The following is a 17,899-nucleotide window of genomic DNA, read 5'->3' as shown; positions in this document are numbered from 1 at the left end:
AAAATCAAAACAACCATTAAATAAAAAAAACAAAAAAAAATCTCAAATTCCATTTAACCTAATCCGAGCCAGACCTAGCTACAAGAGTCCCACAGCCCCTATATATAAAACATGCATAAACAGACGACGACATTGCAACAAGGAGAAGATAATCCCTAAAATCACAACTCGTATTATAATGGAATTATTTGCTGACAGAGTATCCCTCAGCCATGAAATCGACAACTTTCCTAAACCCGAAGACGCGGGAAGAATCAAAGTCGAAGCGAGTATCCTAATGTCTGAAGAACCTATAAGAGATTGCCGGACAGTACTTGCTTTCTCCTTGCCTGCCAAAGATATCCATGATAGCTACTCAAGGTATAGATGGGTACAACTGAATTGCTTAGAGGACGATGTCCGTCTCAATCCCTTTCAGGTTGATTATGCAAAAGTGTGTCTCACTACACTTGCCATCGATGTCCACTATCCCTCGGTTAACTATTCTCCAGATTGGGCTTTGTTAATTTATATTACTTTTAAGTTCACTCCTACTGATCCTACCATGTATATGCGAGTACCATTAATTGAGAGCACCATTCATATGCGATCTAGACCGGCGAGTAAGTCTGCGGTTGAGTCTTTGTCAAGGAAAGTATACAAGAAGACGACGATGTCCAGCTCCGACAAGTGCACTATATGTTTTGATGAGTTTACGATGGGAGAAACAGTCGTGACGACCTTACCTTGTGGACACGAGTTTGACGATAGTTGCATCCTCGAGTGGTTTGCCACCAATCATGTTTGTCCATTGTGCCGTTTCGAACTACCATATGATAATTAGATGAACACTTGCATATATGAAACACCCCAACTCGTTAACTCTTTTTTTTTTTTTGAAGTAGTATACGTAGAGTTTAATATAAAGTTGATTTTTCCATTATTTCATATTTTGTAATGTTTTTGGGGTGTTTGATCTCTTCTTTCTTATTATTTCTAGATTTTTTTTTTTTGTATTCGATGATCTGAGTTTCAAAACCAATATTCATAAGCGAAACTAACCAACCAGCAAGTAGCAAATAAGCTATAACTCATTGGCACAAGTAATTGAAGTCTCACTCATGATCAACCAACATGGTACTCTGCCTCGGAATTAAAGAGTAGCCTGTTTCTCCACTCATGTCTTTTTGGCATAGCTCCACTTTTAGTTTGTTCTACTTGCATATATTTGCTTCATGTTGGGCATATTCAGAAACCCTTTTAGTTTCGTGTAACACAATTAAGTGAACTATATAATATAAAAAACTTGCATAACATCCTAGCTTTCAAAACCGATAACAACGTCATAGTTTGTAAACTAAAGATGATCTTTTGTGTTGGCATCAGGAGTTTTTGGTACAAGTTCTTATGTGAATTACCAGAACTACCCTCAGGAGTAAAACGTTGTGTTTAGTCATAGTGTAAAAACGTCGTCGTATAAACTCAGTTGTTCATCGAGTCGAATCATCGAAGGCGATGGAGCCACCGGAGTGCCCGGTGTGTCTACAATCTTACGACGGCGAGTCCTCAGTTCCGCGCGTGCTCTCCTGTGGACACACGGCGTGCGAAGAATGCTTAACGAATCTTCCCAAAAAGTTTCCGGACACAATCCGATGTCCAGCGTGCACTGTTCTCGTCAAGTTCCCTCATCAAGGACCATCAGCTCTCCCCAAAAACATCGATCTTCTCAGACTATTCCCTTCTGTTTCCCAGATTAAGCTTGAACCTAGACGGAATTCTAAAACCCCCGTTGAATTCGTCGCTCGTTCATGGTCCGACGACTTTTACGCCACGTGGAAGGATCGGATCTTAGTCCACGACGCCGTCTCCTTGGAAAATGGTGAGAGTGAAGTTACTGAGCTTGCTTCATCTTCGTGTTTATGTGGAACTCTGAAGGATGATGAGTCGAAGGTGAGTCTTTTGCGGGTTGCTTCGTTCGAGGATGATGATTGTGACTCTTTCCTCAAGTATAGTTATGTCCAGAGGATGATGAGTTGTTTGTGGGGGATGAGAGAGGAGGAGAGAGATGAGCTTGATGCGATCGTTTCGGTTAAACAGAGAGGTGTTTCTAAAGTTTTTGGCTTGTGGGGTGATTTGAAGAATGGGGTTTTGTATTTAGTGGGTGAGAAACTTACTGGATTTTTGCGGGATAATCTCACTGAAGATGTTGATGGTACTTCACGTTTAGCAATGTTTGGTATGCAAATATGTGAGGCACTTATGAATCTGCATAAGGAAGGGGTGATCTCAGGCTGTTTGAGCGTTTCTTGTGTGAAGTTTGACGAATTTGAGAATGCTTATGTTGATTTGATTGAGTTGATGGAAACTGGTAGGAATGTGTTTCAGATTATCGCTGAGGAAACTAGCTCTTTGAGGAAACCAGTTGGTGTTTCGGAAATGGGTTTGATTTTGGTGGGGTTACTACAGAAGGGGATTTTTATGAGCTCAGAGGTGTTGTTTGTATTGTTGAAAGAACAGAACATGTTGATAAAATATTCCAGCTCGAAATCTTTGGTTTCGTATAGCTCTGATGTTTGGCCAGTTTGTTTTCTTCTCCTTAAGCTTCGTCTTGGAAAACGGTTTACCGAGGAGCTGATTGAAAGTGTACATTGTGTGGATGCAAAAGGATGTGAAGAAGGTATCGAGGATCTCTTGGTGCTTTACACAGGTATTACGGAGAAACTATGTTTGGAATCTGAACTCCAAGGGAAGTTTAAATTTATGGTTGAAGTTCTTCGCCAATGTTGCTGTCTTGATCCTCTGGCTCGTCCACTTTTGTCTGATCTATGGAAATGCAACAGGGACCTAGTCATGAATCCTAGGTTCAATTCTGTGAGTGGATTGCATAAGAAGATTTCTGGGAAAAGGAAAGAGTTCTGTTTGCCTCTAAGTGAATTATGTCACCTGGTAGAAGTGGAATCCAAAGTACTGGAAGAAGCGTCGCCTGGAACGAAAACTGGCGGTGAAGCAGAGGAGGGTAAGGTTGACATAGATTTTGTTGGGAGACTCTCAGAAGGAAAGGTTAAATCTAAAGACATGCGGGGACACCAAGACTCTGTCACGGCTCTAGCGGTTGGAGGTATACCTTCTTCTTATGCGGTGTACTGTTTTCTAACTTTTATACCAATTTTATTATATGTTGAACAAATGATAATAATGTACTCAACTTTCCTTTTAACGACGCATCTTTATGTCCGTTTTCTCTGTATAGGTGGGTTTCTGTTCAGCTCCTCATATGATAAAACTATCCTTTTATGGTCTCTGAAGGTACAGATTCAATCATGATTCCACATATATAGTTAGTGATAGTTTCTTTATAGATTTTTGTTCATGTTCTTCTTAGCTCGGTAACAGCTCTCTGATAGTTGTCAGATGCAAGGTTTCTACAACTTACTTTTCTCCTTATCACTAGTAGTAACAATCGCTAATTCTAGCTATATGGATCTTCATGTAAAACATTCTATATGCAGGACTTCTCCCATGTGCATACATTTAAAGGTCATCAGGAGAAAGTAATGGCTTTGATGCACATAGAAGGAGCAGAACCAGTATGTGTCAGTGGCGACGGTGGAGGAGGTATCTTTGTATGGAGCACTACCTTCCCTCTGGAAGATCAGCCGCTAAGAAAGTGGTACGAGCCAAAAGACTGGCGATATACTGGCATTCATGCATTGGCATACTCAGAATACGGGTATGTGTATAGTGGCAGTGGAGATAACACTATCAAAGCTTGGTCATTGCAAGTAAGTTAATTTTCCTATACACTTGTAAAGCTTGTCTTGATAAAATTTCCATTATAATCTGAAGGTGATTGTTTCCCCAGGATGGAAGCCTGGTTTGTACTATGAGTGGTCATAAATCTGTAGTCTCAACGCTTGTTGTTCTAAATGGAGTACTATACAGCGGAAGCTGGGATGGAACCATTCGATTGTGGAATCTGAGTGACCACAGTTTGTTGACGGTATTGGGGGAAGAGACTCCAGGTATTGTGAGATCTATTCTGTCTCTAGCTGCAGACGATCAAACCCTAGTGGCAGCTTATCAAAACGGAGATATACAGGTTTTTTAAATTTGTCCTTAACAAAACATTTAGCTTGATTTGCTTCATTTCAATCTTATTCTCAATCTTAAACCTGGGCTCTTATGATTCTATCATCAGATATGGAGGGATGATACTTTGATGAAGTCTACAAAAATACAGAGTGGTGCAATTCTCAGCATTGCCGTGAATGGTAAATGGCTATTCACTGGAGGTTGGGACAAAACCATCAATGTACAGGTAATCCACTAGTTTGTAGACCCGAGCTTATGACGAATAATCTACAGATCTAATCAAAAGCGTAAAAAGAAAATCTATAATTTCCTATTATCTGTTGCTGGATTTTACTTTTATAACATCTGTTTCCGAACACTGGTTTGTAGGAAATGTCAGGAGATGAGGTATTACTAGACTGTACTCACGTTGGATCAATCCCAGGTTCATCAGTAATCACATCTTTGTCATATTGGGAAGGCAAGCTCTTTGCAGGGTTTGCAGATAAAACCATTAAGGTGATTATTAGTCCAAATTGTCTGGTATTTTTTATTTATTTATTTATTTTTTTTTTATTTTGCATTCATGGTTTCTGACGAGAGAAGTTGTGTCTTCATTTTACAGGTATACTATTGTGGATGCTAAACAAAAACTACAATTTTCTCGTGGAGTTTTCATTCTTCCATAAGTTAGTTTCCTCCATAGATGCTACTCTAAAAAATGCTTTGTATATCTAAAAATAAATCAATCATGTGTATATGAATTCTTTCGTCCCATCTGTATATATATGTGATTCACAAATTTGCATAAATTGAGATTAAATCATATACAAGAAAAGATAAATTCTTAAGCTGAGTGACATATTGGAAGAGTCTAAAATATTCAGGGACTTAATTGTCAAATATTTATTTATAAACAAAAAATAATTATATATCCTGCTTTTATAATAGGGCCAATCACTTTAGCGCCACTATAACGGAGGCAAAAAAAAAAAAAAAACAATTTGAGTGAGGCACAGAACGAGAATTGAGAGTTACTAGAGCTTGCCTTCATCCATGGAGGCTTGAAACAGAAGAACCAGAAGAACGAGAAAGTTACTGTAACAAAAGTAAATTTCGTAGAAATGGGTTCTGTTTCGAATTTTGTGAATCCTAATACATGCCAGCCAGCTCCTTGCCTCCTGTCTCGATGTAATCATAAGTTTCCATGGACAAAACCCGTATCTGGTGTTTTGTTCCCTCGTTCCGTCACGCCGATTCAGAGGTGTCACCTTGTTCGAAGAAACTGCGTCGTCTCTGCTTCCCTATTGGTATGATATGCGTCAACAATCTTAGTTCTGTAATTCGAGAACTCTGTCAGTACTTGACGCACACCAACTGTTCGATCATTTGTCTCGTCTGTATTTTTCTACTCATGTTTTATTAATTTACTTTCGTGTTTCATCAATATTTTAAGGGGAACTTGGGCCGTGTGAAGAGGAATATACAAGATTTTACGAGCATGAATTATTGGGTTGTGCGGGACTACTATCGTCTTGTGCAATCTGTCAATTCCCTTGAACCACTGATTCAAATCCTTTCCGATGAACAGGTTCGACTTAGCCTTCACTGCGTGAGAGGTTTCATTTCTTAGATATGATCCTGTAATGTATTTTTAACTTTTTTCTTGTTTTTACTCCTTAGCTGAAAGCTAAAACTTCAGAATTTCGAGAAAGATTAATGCGAGGGGAGTCCCTAGCAGATATGCAAGCTGGTTTGATCAAATTATTTCTTCTTTATATATATTTTTAATCATAGTTTACTTTTCTCTTCTTGAGAATGTACCTTTTTAATACAGCTATGCAATTACTTTCTCACTTTTGTGTGTGTGGTTTCCTTGTCTAGAGGCATTTTCTGTTGTCCGAGAAGCTGCAAAGAGAACAATTGGAATGCGTCATTTTGACGTGCAGGTCTGTCTATATATTTATTCTCAATTTTGTAATTCATGCTATATATTGGGGTACATTTCTATCATCTTGAAGAGTGGTTGTTGGGTGTACTTATGTTTTTAAGTTGATGCATCAGATAATTGGTGGAGGAGTGCTTCATGATGGATCTATTGCAGAGATGAAGACAGGTGAAGGGAAAACATTAGTCTCCACCTTAGCTGCATATCTTAATGCTTTAACTGGTGAGGGCGTTCATGGTATGTTATCTGCTCTCTCTGGCTTCTTTACGACTTGATCATTTGCTGAAATTTTGAATAAGGCAAGTGAGATGTATGGCCTAGCCTGGCTGCCTCAATTTTTTTTCACATATTGTTCGAAAATGATATACCTATAAAGAGTAGTATATCATTATTGTTGATTTTCTATTGGCAGTGGTTACTGTGAATGATTACCTAGCCCAGCGTGATGCTGAATGGATGGGTCGTGTTCACCGCTTCTTAGGCCTTTCAGTTGGTCTCATTCAGGTAGGTTACACGGGTGCTATTTGCATCTTACCTTCTAGATTTTTAAGTAGAAAACTTATGGCATTTTCTTCTAAAACTGATTCAACAATTAGAGAGGAATGAAAGCTGAAGAGAGAAAATTCAACTATAGCTGTGATATAACATACACCAATAACTCAGTAAGTATTTCATTCATATCGTATCTTCTACTTGGATTAGATCTTTTTTTTTTGTCATCCCTCATCTCTTTCTACCAACACTTTTGCATACTTCAGGAGCTTGGATTTGATTATCTACGAGATAACCCTTACTTCAAACCGTGAACAACTTGTGATGAGATGGTAGATCCCCTAAATCTTTTTATTCCTTAGTTTGGTTCAATAGTGACAATTTGTGACGCACAGGCCAAAACCATTTCACTTTGCAATAGTTGATGAAGTAGACTCAGTACTCATTGATGAAGGCAGAAACCCTTTGCTGATAAGTGGTGAGGTAATGTAGTTCATTTTAATAAGCTTAGAAATTTATTATTCGTCGGAGGTTCAGTCATTTGAATTATAGTTTGGGGCACAAATTCACCGATTGATGGGGTCCTTTCTGTTGTACTTGTTCCACAGGCTAATGAAAATGCCGGACGATATCCAGTTGCTGCCAAAGTGGCTGAACTTCTTGTAAAGGATATCGTGAGTTTTGTCGTTTCCTTTTTCTGTTGTTTTGTTGCGAGCATATTTTTTTTTTAAATTAAGGAAGTGGATTTTCTAACATGATATTTGAAAATCTTGTTTATAGCATTACAAAGCTGAACTGAAAGAAAACTCAGTGGAACTCACTGAAGAAGGTATATCGCTCGCTGAAATGGCTCTTGAGACGCTTGATTTATGGGACGAAAATGATCCATGGGCAAGGTATCTACTTGTTACTATTATTGATATTCTTGATACTTCTATATCGTTATGTAGAACTTCGGTAGTTGCTTTTAGTAGTAAGACTTTGGAATGGTGACTTTTTAGATTTAATTGTCACAGTTTTATGTTTGGCAAGTTATTAGTGAAGATATGGGGTAAAAATGCTGTACAGGTTGTTGCTGATAAATGGCTTATGGCTGAATAAAGAATAGTAGGGTATCATTTTCTTACAGAATAATCATGAATTTCTTAGGAGACAGCCTACTACTGGATATTATGGTATCCGCTAATAATGTTTTACACAAATTTCCAGTAAGAAACTGTTTCTGATCTGTTTTCATATTTACAAATCCTATCATGTTCTTAAAGATAGTATTCTTTATTCCGGTCTCAAAATAAGTGTTTTCTCATATTTGGTGCAACGCTTCTGTGCTGTTTTTTGGATCCCTGTATATTGAAAATTTTGATTATTACAGGTTTGTTATGAATGCTTTAAAAGCTAAAGAATTTTACAAGCGGGATGTCCAATATATTGTGAGAGATGGGAAAGCACTAATAATCAATGAGGTATAAGTAGATTTGGCTTCATTTGTATTCAATTTTTCATTTCCTAAATTGACGAGAGATAGCTAGTAATTGTTATGCAGTTTCATTTATATCTTATTGAAGAAAGTATGAGGATTTGAGTAAACAAGGGATTTTTTTTTTTTCAGTTGACTGGAAGAGTTGAAGATAAAAGGAGATGGTCTGAAGGGGTTCACCAGGCTGTCGAGGCTAAAGAAGGTCTAGAGATTCAGGTTTGTCAGCCAGATTCATAAGTTGTAATGTAAAAACTATGCTTCAAACACTTTCATTCATGACGATAACTCTTTTATCGTAGGCTGATTCGATTGTTGTGGCTCAAATCACCTATCAGTCACTTTTTAAACTCTATCCAAAGCTCTCCGGGATGACTGGGACAGCAAAAACAGAAGTATGTACATGGGGATTCACTTTTGACCTACCTTCTTAATATTTTTCAAAACATTTCATGTTCTTGACTACACAAGGCAGTTTAAAACACACGTGTTTCTTCACCTTCTTGCAGGAAAAAGAGTTTTTGAAAATGTTTCAAATACCTGTTATTGAAGTTCCTACAAATTTGTCAAATATTCGAATCGATCTACCAATACAAGCTTTCGCGGTAAGCATCCTTAAAACTCGTATTTCTATATGCATTTTTCGTCTGATTGCTAAAAGTTAAACAAAGTGTGCCTTCTCGTTCAACCATCTGGTATGATGCATGCTAGACTGCTCGGGGTAAATGGGAACATGTTCGTCGAGAAGTGGAAGATATGTTTGGGCAAGGTCGACCTGTTTTAGTAGGAACAACAAGGTAGCTCCATGTGACTAAAACCACTCAGAATCTTTTGCACACATAGACTTGGGCATATTAATTCAGGATTTCAGAATATATCGCAATGTCCTGATGTCAAAAAAAAAAAAAAGAACATACAGAAGAAAGATTCAGGCCCTCTTTTCTTGGAGATACTTAAAACACTGACATATGTATATGTTGAATTTCTTTATCGAGTGTGGTTTATGTTGGCAGATCTAATAATGAACCAAGGAGGACTACATAAGAAGATAAATTTTAAAATACATTACTTTTCCATTATTAACAAGTTAGCGTCATCCTGCAGTGTAGAGAATTCTGAATACTTATCAGAACTGCTGAAAGAATGGGGAATTCCTCACAATGTCCTGAATGCCCGACCCAAGGTGAATCCGAAAATTGTCCCTCTGCATTGTAAAAGCGGCATCGCTCAAATGATGCCAGCTAGTTCTGATATTATGTTTGTTCCTTCATTCAGTATGCTGCCAGGGAAGCTGATTTTATAGCCCAAGCAGGAAGAAAATATGCCATCACCATTTCTACAAATATGGCTGGTAGGGGTACTGACATTATTCTGGGAGGAAATCCGAAGGTATATTGGCTAACGTCTTTATCTTTTACCAGATGTTCGTCTAACCTGCAGTTGATTGTCTTCTTAGAGCATCTAGCTGTGTATTATTTTTATCTTTTTTGTGATCTGTACGTTGATTTCCTGCTCAAAATTCACCTGCTTTGTTTGTGGGTTTAATCAGATGCTTGCAAGGGAAATTATAGAAGATAGCATCCTTTCATATCTAACGAGTGAACCTGTGGCTGATGATATTGACGATAATGAGTTATCACAGAAGGTATACGTGCAAAAGTATTCATATTATGATCTCACTATATTGGTATTCATAAGAATAAAGGTCGAAAGATCATTTACCCTATTCTACTATCCCATTGTAGAATAACTGAACTGTCCTGTAAATCATATCAGGTATTGTCAAAAATAAAAGTGGGACCATCATCATTAGCTTTGCTAGCTAGAGCTTCACTTATGGGTTTGCCTCTATATCCAACACTTATTTTAGGAACTTGTGCGCATAGTCTTTGGATTATGTTTGATGTTTAGTTTCTTCATTTGGAATCAATTGACTCAGCAAAATATGTTGGCAAAAGTGAAAGTAAAAGCTGGACAAGGAAAAAGGCAAAGTCCGCGATCACAGAATCTTTGGAGAAAAGCCAGACCATGGATCCTCTGCAACTGCAGAATCTTGTCAACGAGCAGTCAGAAATGTACCCATTAGGCCCTGCTATTGCTCTGGCTTATCTGTCCGTCTTAAAGGACTGTGAGGCCCATTGCCTGCATGAAGGGTCTGAAGTGAAGAGGCTTGGAGGCCTTCATGTAATTGGGACATCTTTGCATGAGTCTCGGAGGATTGATAACCAGGTAAGCTATTAGTTTTGCTGATCTGCCTGGATGCTACTTGTTTGAAACAAATGTGTTAATCTTATTATTAGTTTTAAGTACTAGAGCAATCCCTTTCCCCAACCTGTCATTTCCAGTATATTGTTTTGACTTGCGAACCTTTAAAAATATGTTTCCTGGACGACTATCTAGAATGGTAGTATGATGAACAAAGAATTACATAATCATTGTTCTTTTTACGAGTGAAATGCGATAATTTGTTTTCTCGAATTATGAATACAACAGTATCATTTTATTGTGAAGATGGTAGAGACCTTGCAGTCAACACGACATGTCATTTGTCGTCTTTGATGAATTCAAATGACTAATCTTTGTATTATCTTTTATCTTTGTCGTCTTTGATGAATTCAAATGTATAATCTTCCAAGTTTCTGCTTCCATATTATCTTTTATAGCTTCGGGGCCGAGCTGGAAGGCAAGGAGATCCAGGATCCACGCGGTTTATGGTAAGGTAATCAGATTGATTCTTCTCCTGAACTAAACTCTCTGTATTAGCAAGTTACACGTAAAAGACTTCACTGCTTTGATATTATAAACTTTGCATCAATCTGATTTTTTTTGGGAATCATACCAATCTTTGCTATGCAACGCTTCATATTACTGTTAATTTGCTTACAGCTTGCAAGATGAGATGTTTCAGAAGTTTAATTTTGATACTGAGTGGGCTGTGAGACTTATATCAAAGATTACAAACGATGAAGATTTACCAATTGAAGGTGACACAATAGTAAAACAGGTAAGTAGTTCATTGTTCTATTTTCTTTCTGGTTCCTTCATTGGTTTTTCATACAAAAATTGTCTATTTCTGCTAATCTGGCTCATCTCATTCGACATTGTAGCTTCTAGCTCTCCAGATCAATGCAGAGAAATACTTCTTTGGTATAAGAAAAAGCCTGGTTGAGTTTGATGAAGTGTTAGAGGTACCAGATTTGCCAATTATTTTTTACTGTACTTGCATCTTGACCATATGGAAATATATATCTCTAGTACCATGATTATAAGCTTGAAAGACTACAGCTGTTTTCTCTTTACTTTGTTGTTCACTTTTTTTCATCTTTTTAATTCTAATTATAATAATTTAACGGTTATCGTCTCCCAGACGATGCTATCGGTTGGCCAATTTAAGTTTGTAATATTTGTAGTTCATACCATATGTATGGTATATTCTGTATAGAAGTTTATTATTTTGGTGGGTTATACCGCTATCTGAATCAACCATTTTTTTCTTATTTAGGTTCAAAGGAAGCATGTCTATGATTTAAGGCAACTGCTTTTGACGGGAGAAAACGAAAGTTGCTCCCAACATTTATTCCAGTAAGCGCCACGCTTGCAGTTACCTTTGTTATGTCCATGGACATTTAAAGTTTAGCATGTGTTTCATGTGCATATTTTTTCAACCGCTGACTCTTGAGTTTGAGATCTCACTGAGTTAGCTACATTATTATTATTATTTCTCAGATATATGCAAGCTGTTGTAGATGAAATCGTCGTTGGAAATTCTAATCTACAGAAGGTAAATAAAACTCTTGTCCAGTAAAATCTGCCAAATAGGTGTCATCGAATGCATTTTTCTCTAGAAATGTTTTTTGCTGTAATGTTCATTTTAAAATATTTGATGTCTTGTGGTAGCATCCAAGATACTGGAGCTTGGCCAAGTTATTGAAAGAGTTTATAGCTATAACAGGGAACCTACTGGATGGTAAGCTTTTTTCTTTTTTTCCATCTATTGCAGAATAATATCTTGCTTATTGAGAAAAATTACCACTCTCTCTCATGAGATCTAACAATTAGCTCTATCAGAGTCATTTTCTGGAGTTACAGAAGTAACCATGTTACAGTCCCTTGAAAACCTACATGAGACAAGTTCAATAGACATGGAAGACTTTTACCTTCCGCACTTGCCAAAACCTCCAAACGTTTTCAGGGGAATTCGCAGAAAGAATTCTTCACTGCGACGTTGGCTCGATATCTGCTCCGATGATTTGACGGGGTGAGTAAGTTAAATAAAGTCTTTGTATAGATTGTGTGGACCTGTGTATCTTGAGAAAGACCTTGAGTTTTTAACTCTTTAAGGATATCGTCTGTAGGAGTGGGAAGTACCGAACATCAATTAATCTTCTCCGGAAGTTCCTCGGTGCTTATCTGATTGCTTCATACTTGACTGGTGTTCAAGATTCTGGCTTTGATGATGGATACATAAAAGAAATAGAGGTACATGTTTATTTATTAATTTATGTCTCTTGCGTGTATACACATGATTGACATCACAATGTCTGATCGATTTTTTTTTTGGAAATAGAGAGCAGTTCTTTTAAAGACGTTGGATTGTTATTGGAGAGACCATCTTGTGAACATGAATAAACTAAGCTCAGCGGTAAGGACAGTGATCCTTATCTGTTTTTTGTTAGTTTTTTTTGCCGCTCTCTATCTGTCTGATTCTCATGTTGGACCTCAACAGGTGAATGTCAGAAGTTTTGCGCATAGAAACCCTCTCGAAGAATATAAGATTGATGGATGTCGTTTTTTCATCTCAATGCTAAGTGCAACGAGAAGGCTAACCATAGAATCAATCTTGCAGTACTGGTCATCGCCGATGGATTCCCAAGAACTATTCATATCATAAGACTCGACTGTTTCAAGCTGAGGTACCACACATTACATTCCCTACTACTTATATACAATTGAATGCTAAAAAACTAGGCAATGTGCCCATTAATACTCAAGTTTGATTACATCATGCTTTTAAATTGAAAGTAAATGTGATGTGGACGTTTAAACCAAATGATCATTCTATCTATCTATCAGTGTCTTACAGTCCTCATGTTCCAGATGACACTGATGTCTTCACAACTTCTTCTACATTTCGCTCTCTCCATATGCTAATGAGAACTCTCGCAGGTATCTAACCAGACGAAATTTCACATCACGGACCAAAGTTGGAAAGCCAAGCTGAACACTGAACCTAAATGGTTATGGAGTGGCGTACCGGGTTTTGAGATACACACTCTCGTTTTCTTGATGTGGGGGAAATGAGTGTACAATATCACTGTTTATTGTCGATGATTATGATGTAAATTTGATTATCACAAAGAAGTATTTATTTGCAAAATCACAACATGATGCGTATAAAAGAAAAACCATAAGCTCTTTAACATAAAAATTAAAGAAAGAATACTGGTGACTGACGATGACCTCTGCTGTTCTTTTTGAATACACATGGTTTTTAATAAAATTAGGAAAAACAAATTTTCTCTTAATTCATATTTAAAAGTGGCAAAGATCAATGAGGGCAATATCTAGTATATATTCACACTGTAATCATTTTATTATTTGAGGGAAAAAAATTGACCGACGAAGAAAAGGTGAACATTATAATGGTTTCCCTTGGGAATATTGTATTCAATTATTCTGTACAGTAAAGAGGGAGAGGGCTGAATACAAACAGACCTTGTTACCCTATGTTTATGTATGTGTTGGTGAATGAATCAATCATCAAAGAGCCTTTTGATCAAGACGCTCATTCCAGTTTAAGCAACGAATTAAGCTTCTAAACCAATCACCGGTTTGATCCGATTTGTTGACAGTTGGGAGTGGATGTTGGCTCATGTATATTCTCACCGAATCTCCCCTTGAAAGTTGTTGTCTTCTTTTTCCATCAAACGAAACCCAAGCATTGCTTCGAGCATCATCTGGAATCTGTTTTCGTTTAGAGAGATTTTCTCAGCATTTCAAAAAGCTAAACACATGTCGTCTCACTCCCTGAGCTTATAGCTCTTCTTGGGTGATTAACTGGTTTTACTACTTAACAAGAAAAGAGTGTAGCTCTACAGGTTTAACTAAGTACTGAGTTGCGGTTATGTTTAAAGTCTTTACCTTTAACTCGAGTTTTGCAGAATCGGGAAGTATAACTGGTCTGAACGACAGGGAATGTGGGCAGATTGGAGTGAACAACATGCATGGAACGTTTGGATGCACCTGCAATATTTGGATTTTATAAATGTCAAATAGAAAACGTTTTCGCACTCACAGTCACTAAAATTACGTTAAGAACGGCATGATAGTTCGCAGATATGCCAAGGAGCTTGTTTTTTGGTATGCAATGCAGAGTTGAACAGCTTACCATGGAACCTCCTGCTGCTGTAGAATAAGCAGTACTTCCTGTAGGAGTGGCTACTATAACTCCATCACCTTGTACCTATAATAGCATTTATTCGTCAATACACACAAGCAGTGAAATTTCATCCATGCAGGGAAACCTTTTACACAAACACTGAGATGTAATTATTGTACGAACCTTCGTGATAAGACGGTCGTGCTCATAACATTCGATCTTAGAAAGGTATGGGTTGGATCCTCGATCAACAACAATCTCGTTCAGAACATCAAACACTTTACCAGGCATTGCTTTGCCATTACGATAGATTTCGCAACGAAGACGCATGCGAAGAGTTATATAAACCCCATCTAATGTGTTATTCCCATGGATGACTCGTTTGAGGTCTTGCCTGAAGTCCTCAAACTACAAATGGAATTAATAAAAAAAATATAAGAAGGCTGTCGAAAGAACTAGAATACTTAGACATAGTTAAGTAATAGAATATGTCAAAAGGCTTACTGGATGTGAAGTGAGAAATCCAAGGGACCCCAGATTAAATGAAACTACGGGAGGGACAGCTCCTTTGAACAAGTTTGATGCATGTAATATCACCCCATCTCCCCCTAAGCATGCCACAAAATCAACCCTTTCATGGAGATCGCTGAAATTCAAACAAACCAAAACAAAGCCAATCATAATTGAGCCATTGATGACTGATTCGTCGCTGATGTCTACTCAACTTAATTTGTACCTCGTGTCCTGAATGTAAAAAGTCTGGACAAAGCCATACCCTGGAATCCTGGCAAATACATCATGCACCTCAGGTTCAACCAGAACATTCATCTTCTCTTGATGATACAAGAAAGATGCAGCCTAAAAACAAATTTGAAATAACAACGACTTTTCATGGATTTCCTAAAATTCAGGCAGCCTTAATGCAAAAAAAAAAAAAAAAGGAATAATTTAGATTTAAAAAGCAAAACTTTCACCTCTTTAGCTTCCTCCATCAGTTCCATCCCGAGCTTCTTCAGCAGTAAGACAGTTTTTGGGGTAGTTTTCCAAAGAAGCATCTGTTGTTGAGTACTTGGATGTGTGAAGGCTAGAGAGGATTCTGTCACCTTTTCCCTTGTACACGACACTCCATCCGTTCTGACTAAGAACATCTCTGCTTTCTTTCTCGACTGCACCCTTACTACGCCAGTGGCAGAAGCACACATATTTCCCTCAATAGCTCCAGCTTCATCATCACTGGAATCCGAGGAAGAAGCACTACTGTTTCTCTGAGACTCTCGAATAGAATGGGAACCTACAACGCGACTTAAGTTATTACTAGGAGGCACTGCAATAGGCTCTGCAGAACTATGCACATTTCCATTTGAAAACTTCCCATTCCTAAAATCTGAACTTTTAGAACTTGTAGGAAGAAGGGTCCCATTGGAGTTTCCCGTCTCCGCAAGTCCTCTTACGGAATCTACATCAAAAAACTGATTTCCGTTTGTCACACCAGTATATGAAAACTGGGGAGTTGGGACTGCTCCCAATTTTTTGGACGGATTACTAAGATAACCAGCAGGAGCAATACTTTTGCTCCTTAGGAATTTAGACATTTCTTTTCTTGAAAAAATATTGCCTGGTGGAACTTGAGATCTAAGAGGATCGCTCACCATCGTAAATTCTGATGCAGATGTATCTCCCTCATTGCCTCCAGATTCTTTACTCTGGTTTGAAGCAGATCTACTATCAACCTCATTGATTTCAGAAACTTTATCAGTATGCTCATCAGTTACACCCTTACCAGATACTAGAGCATTTAGTCCAAGCTTAGCTTCAGAAACCTCCCCACGCTTTGACTCTTCTGAGACTGGAATTTCCTTAGTGACCGGACGTGTCATGAACTGCTTCCACCTAGAAACCATCGCAGAAGTTCTCCAAACACCTTCTTTACTGTGAACGTATATCGGCCTTTTGTTGCTATCTGATACAATAGAAGCAAACAGCTCGACCTGCTGAGCTTTAGGAGCCATCCTGACTTCAATTGGAATTTGCACCATTGTAATTTTCCCAAGGGAAATTGCATCATCAAGTGCCGCCTGGTAAAATGTATCCTTGACGTTTTCAGCTCTCAGGTCAACAATTGTTTTAAAACCATTTTCGATCAACCACTTCAATCCTTCTTGAGTAACCTGTCCTCCCCTCCAAAAGGCAATCTCAGACTCGTAGGAATCAGTATCCTCTTTCATATTTGGCGAGTAAATAGGGTCCCAATTCGCAAAAAGTGTTTGACAAGGATAATTATCACTGCGTGGAAAACCTGCGTCATAGCAGACATTTTTAAGCTTCTGTAATTTCCTCCACACAACGTCACTTCTTTCATCATCGGGAGTCAGGTAATTCTCGAGGGCAATATGTAAGCTTTCACAACACCGTTTCATTTCACCCCTGAAAACAGCAAGCGGTGGAAGCGATTCCTCGGCAACACCAACATCATCCAAATTAAAAGAACTCATAGAAGATGACCTCCCGGAAAGAATCTCTTTCCTTCCTTTGTTTAAAAGAGATAATATACAACCAAGCACTGATACTATCTTGTCCTCCAATAGTGGTTTTTCCTCAGGCGAAAAATCATACGGTACCCGACATTCACCAGTCACAGGGTTGCACAATGTCTCCATCAAGGCTCCATGTAGTCGCTCAGCTGATCTAAAAATTCTACAATATGCCTCAACCTCAGCAATGTCCCCTGGAACTGGACCAATCCAAGGCAGGTTTGATGTATCACGTGATTTCACAGCCTTAAATATCAAAAGTGAATGAAGTCAGTCGACCAGTTCATAACAAATCAATAAATTAGCAAATGATTCGATAAGCTAGGTTCGCAGCAGCCAAAGTTGCATAGATGAATATTGAATTCTAACCTAAAAATCTAGTCGCAAACTCTGTCTCTCTTTTATTAAGTTAATTGATGGAATAAAGAAGGGAAGTGGAGAGAAGAAGAAAGTAACCTGAGAATCCAAACCTAAATCGGGAGAAAAAGCCTCAGAAAGCTGCGCTCTGATCACAAATCTCAAACGGCGTTTAAACGAGACATCGTTTCTCCGAAACCTAAACCCGAACGGAAGGAGTTCGGAACTCCAATCAACGGAGAAGTGGAGGCGGTGAGATATTCCGGTGGCGGGAGAAAGCCGACTCATGACGACGAAGTGAGAAACGTGGTAAGGGAAAAAGGAAGAAGAGCATAGGAGCATGAGAGAAACTCGAGAACCGCTTCAGCTGAGTGGCGGATAATATTTTGAGATGAACAATTTTTGGAAGTTTGCAGTAATTTGGTGGATTCGTCCTCTTCATTGCCGAAGTGCTTCCAATTAAAACTTGTGCCTCCCTTCCCACTTTTGATTGTGACTCGTTTGACACTTGAGCAAGTTGCGTGCACTCCACGCGCCTCAAATCAAACAAATTTGAACAAGCGCAGCTTCACCAGAATTCTTAAATTATGTACATAATATGATTAGATTTGAGATATATGTATGTTAATAACAAAAAGGTTTTTAACATGTCAATTAACATAATAGAA

General features: G+C 38.1%; 2 protein-coding genes and 1 pseudogene across 6 annotated transcripts; 2 read left to right on the top strand and 1 right to left on the bottom strand.

Annotated features, from left to right (window-relative positions):
• Positions 1-173: 173 nt before the first annotated feature.
• LOC147928000 (uncharacterized) lies at positions 174-823 on the top strand. The gene has a single exon (XM_087483181.1). It carries the CDS (start codon positions 179-181, stop codon positions 821-823), a length of 645 nt encoding a protein of 214 aa, XP_087339307.1. The 5' UTR covers positions 174-178.
• Positions 824-1,324: 501 nt separating this feature from the next.
• On the top strand, positions 1,325-13,392 carry LOC104740859 (protein translocase subunit SECA2, chloroplastic-like; annotated as a pseudogene). The gene is made up of 37 exons (XR_015580450.1): positions 1,325-3,097; positions 3,230-3,285; positions 3,489-3,761; positions 3,842-4,078; positions 4,178-4,297; positions 4,441-4,569; positions 5,507-5,641; positions 5,734-5,803; positions 5,935-5,999; positions 6,115-6,235; positions 6,411-6,502; positions 6,595-6,660; positions 6,757-6,822; positions 6,886-6,973; positions 7,099-7,164; positions 7,271-7,386; positions 7,863-7,953; positions 8,100-8,183; positions 8,267-8,359; positions 8,474-8,569; positions 8,676-8,761; positions 9,069-9,147; positions 9,240-9,353; positions 9,514-9,609; positions 9,741-9,804; positions 9,904-10,193; positions 10,628-10,683; positions 10,851-10,968; positions 11,072-11,152; positions 11,467-11,546; positions 11,691-11,745; positions 11,862-11,931; positions 12,033-12,222; positions 12,320-12,443; positions 12,532-12,606; positions 12,691-12,877; positions 13,131-13,392. The product of XR_015580450.1 is annotated as a protein translocase subunit SECA2, chloroplastic-like (transcript).
• Positions 13,393-13,576: 184 nt separating this feature from the next.
• Positions 13,577-17,818, bottom strand: LOC104740858 (NAD kinase 2, chloroplastic). 4 transcript variants are annotated; one of them, XM_087485424.1, is made up of 9 exons: positions 17,331-17,818; positions 16,225-17,120; positions 15,318-16,129; positions 15,080-15,201; positions 14,848-14,989; positions 14,527-14,751; positions 14,353-14,427; positions 14,106-14,207; positions 13,577-13,928 (listed from the first exon to the last, which is right to left on the bottom strand). In XM_087485424.1, exons 2-9 carry the CDS (start codon positions 16,406-16,408, stop codon positions 13,725-13,727), a joined length of 1,866 nt encoding a protein of 621 aa, XP_087341550.1. In that variant the 5' UTR covers positions 16,409-17,120; positions 17,331-17,818; the 3' UTR covers positions 13,577-13,724. The 4 variants fall into 4 exon arrangements, with proteins under 4 accessions (XP_087341550.1, XP_087341551.1, XP_010459878.1 ...); XM_087485425.1 differs by having other exon boundaries at positions 15,119-15,201; XM_010461576.2 differs by having other exon boundaries at positions 15,318-17,120.
• Between the last annotated feature and the right edge of the window lie 81 nt (positions 17,819-17,899).

The sequence above is a fragment of the Camelina sativa genome, chromosome 14 (assembly GCF_030686135.1).
Source record: "Camelina sativa cultivar CO46 ecotype springtype chromosome 14, ASM3068613v1".
In the NCBI taxonomy this organism is placed as follows: domain Eukaryota; kingdom Viridiplantae; phylum Streptophyta; class Magnoliopsida; order Brassicales; family Brassicaceae; genus Camelina; species Camelina sativa.
This window is presented reverse-complemented; position numbering and strand designations above follow the sequence as displayed.

Bases quoted from the DNA above. Each gene is read 5' to 3' on its own strand.
- LOC147928000 (XM_087483181.1), top strand. From the start codon at position 179: ATGGAATTATTTGCTGACAGAGTATCCCTCAGCCATGAAATCGACAAC.
- LOC104740858 (XM_010461576.2), bottom strand. From the start codon at position 17,573: ATGCTCCTATGCTCTTCTTCCTTTTTCCCTTACCACGTTTCTCACTTC. The intron at 17,121-17,330 runs GTTACTTTCTTC...TTGATATTTAAG, and splicing joins ATTTAGGTTTGGATTCTCAG to GCTGTGAAATCACGTGATAC. The intron at 14,208-14,352 runs GTAAGCTGTTCA...CAAATATTGCAG, and splicing joins CAGCAGCAGGAGGTTCCATG to GTGCATCCAAACGTTCCATG.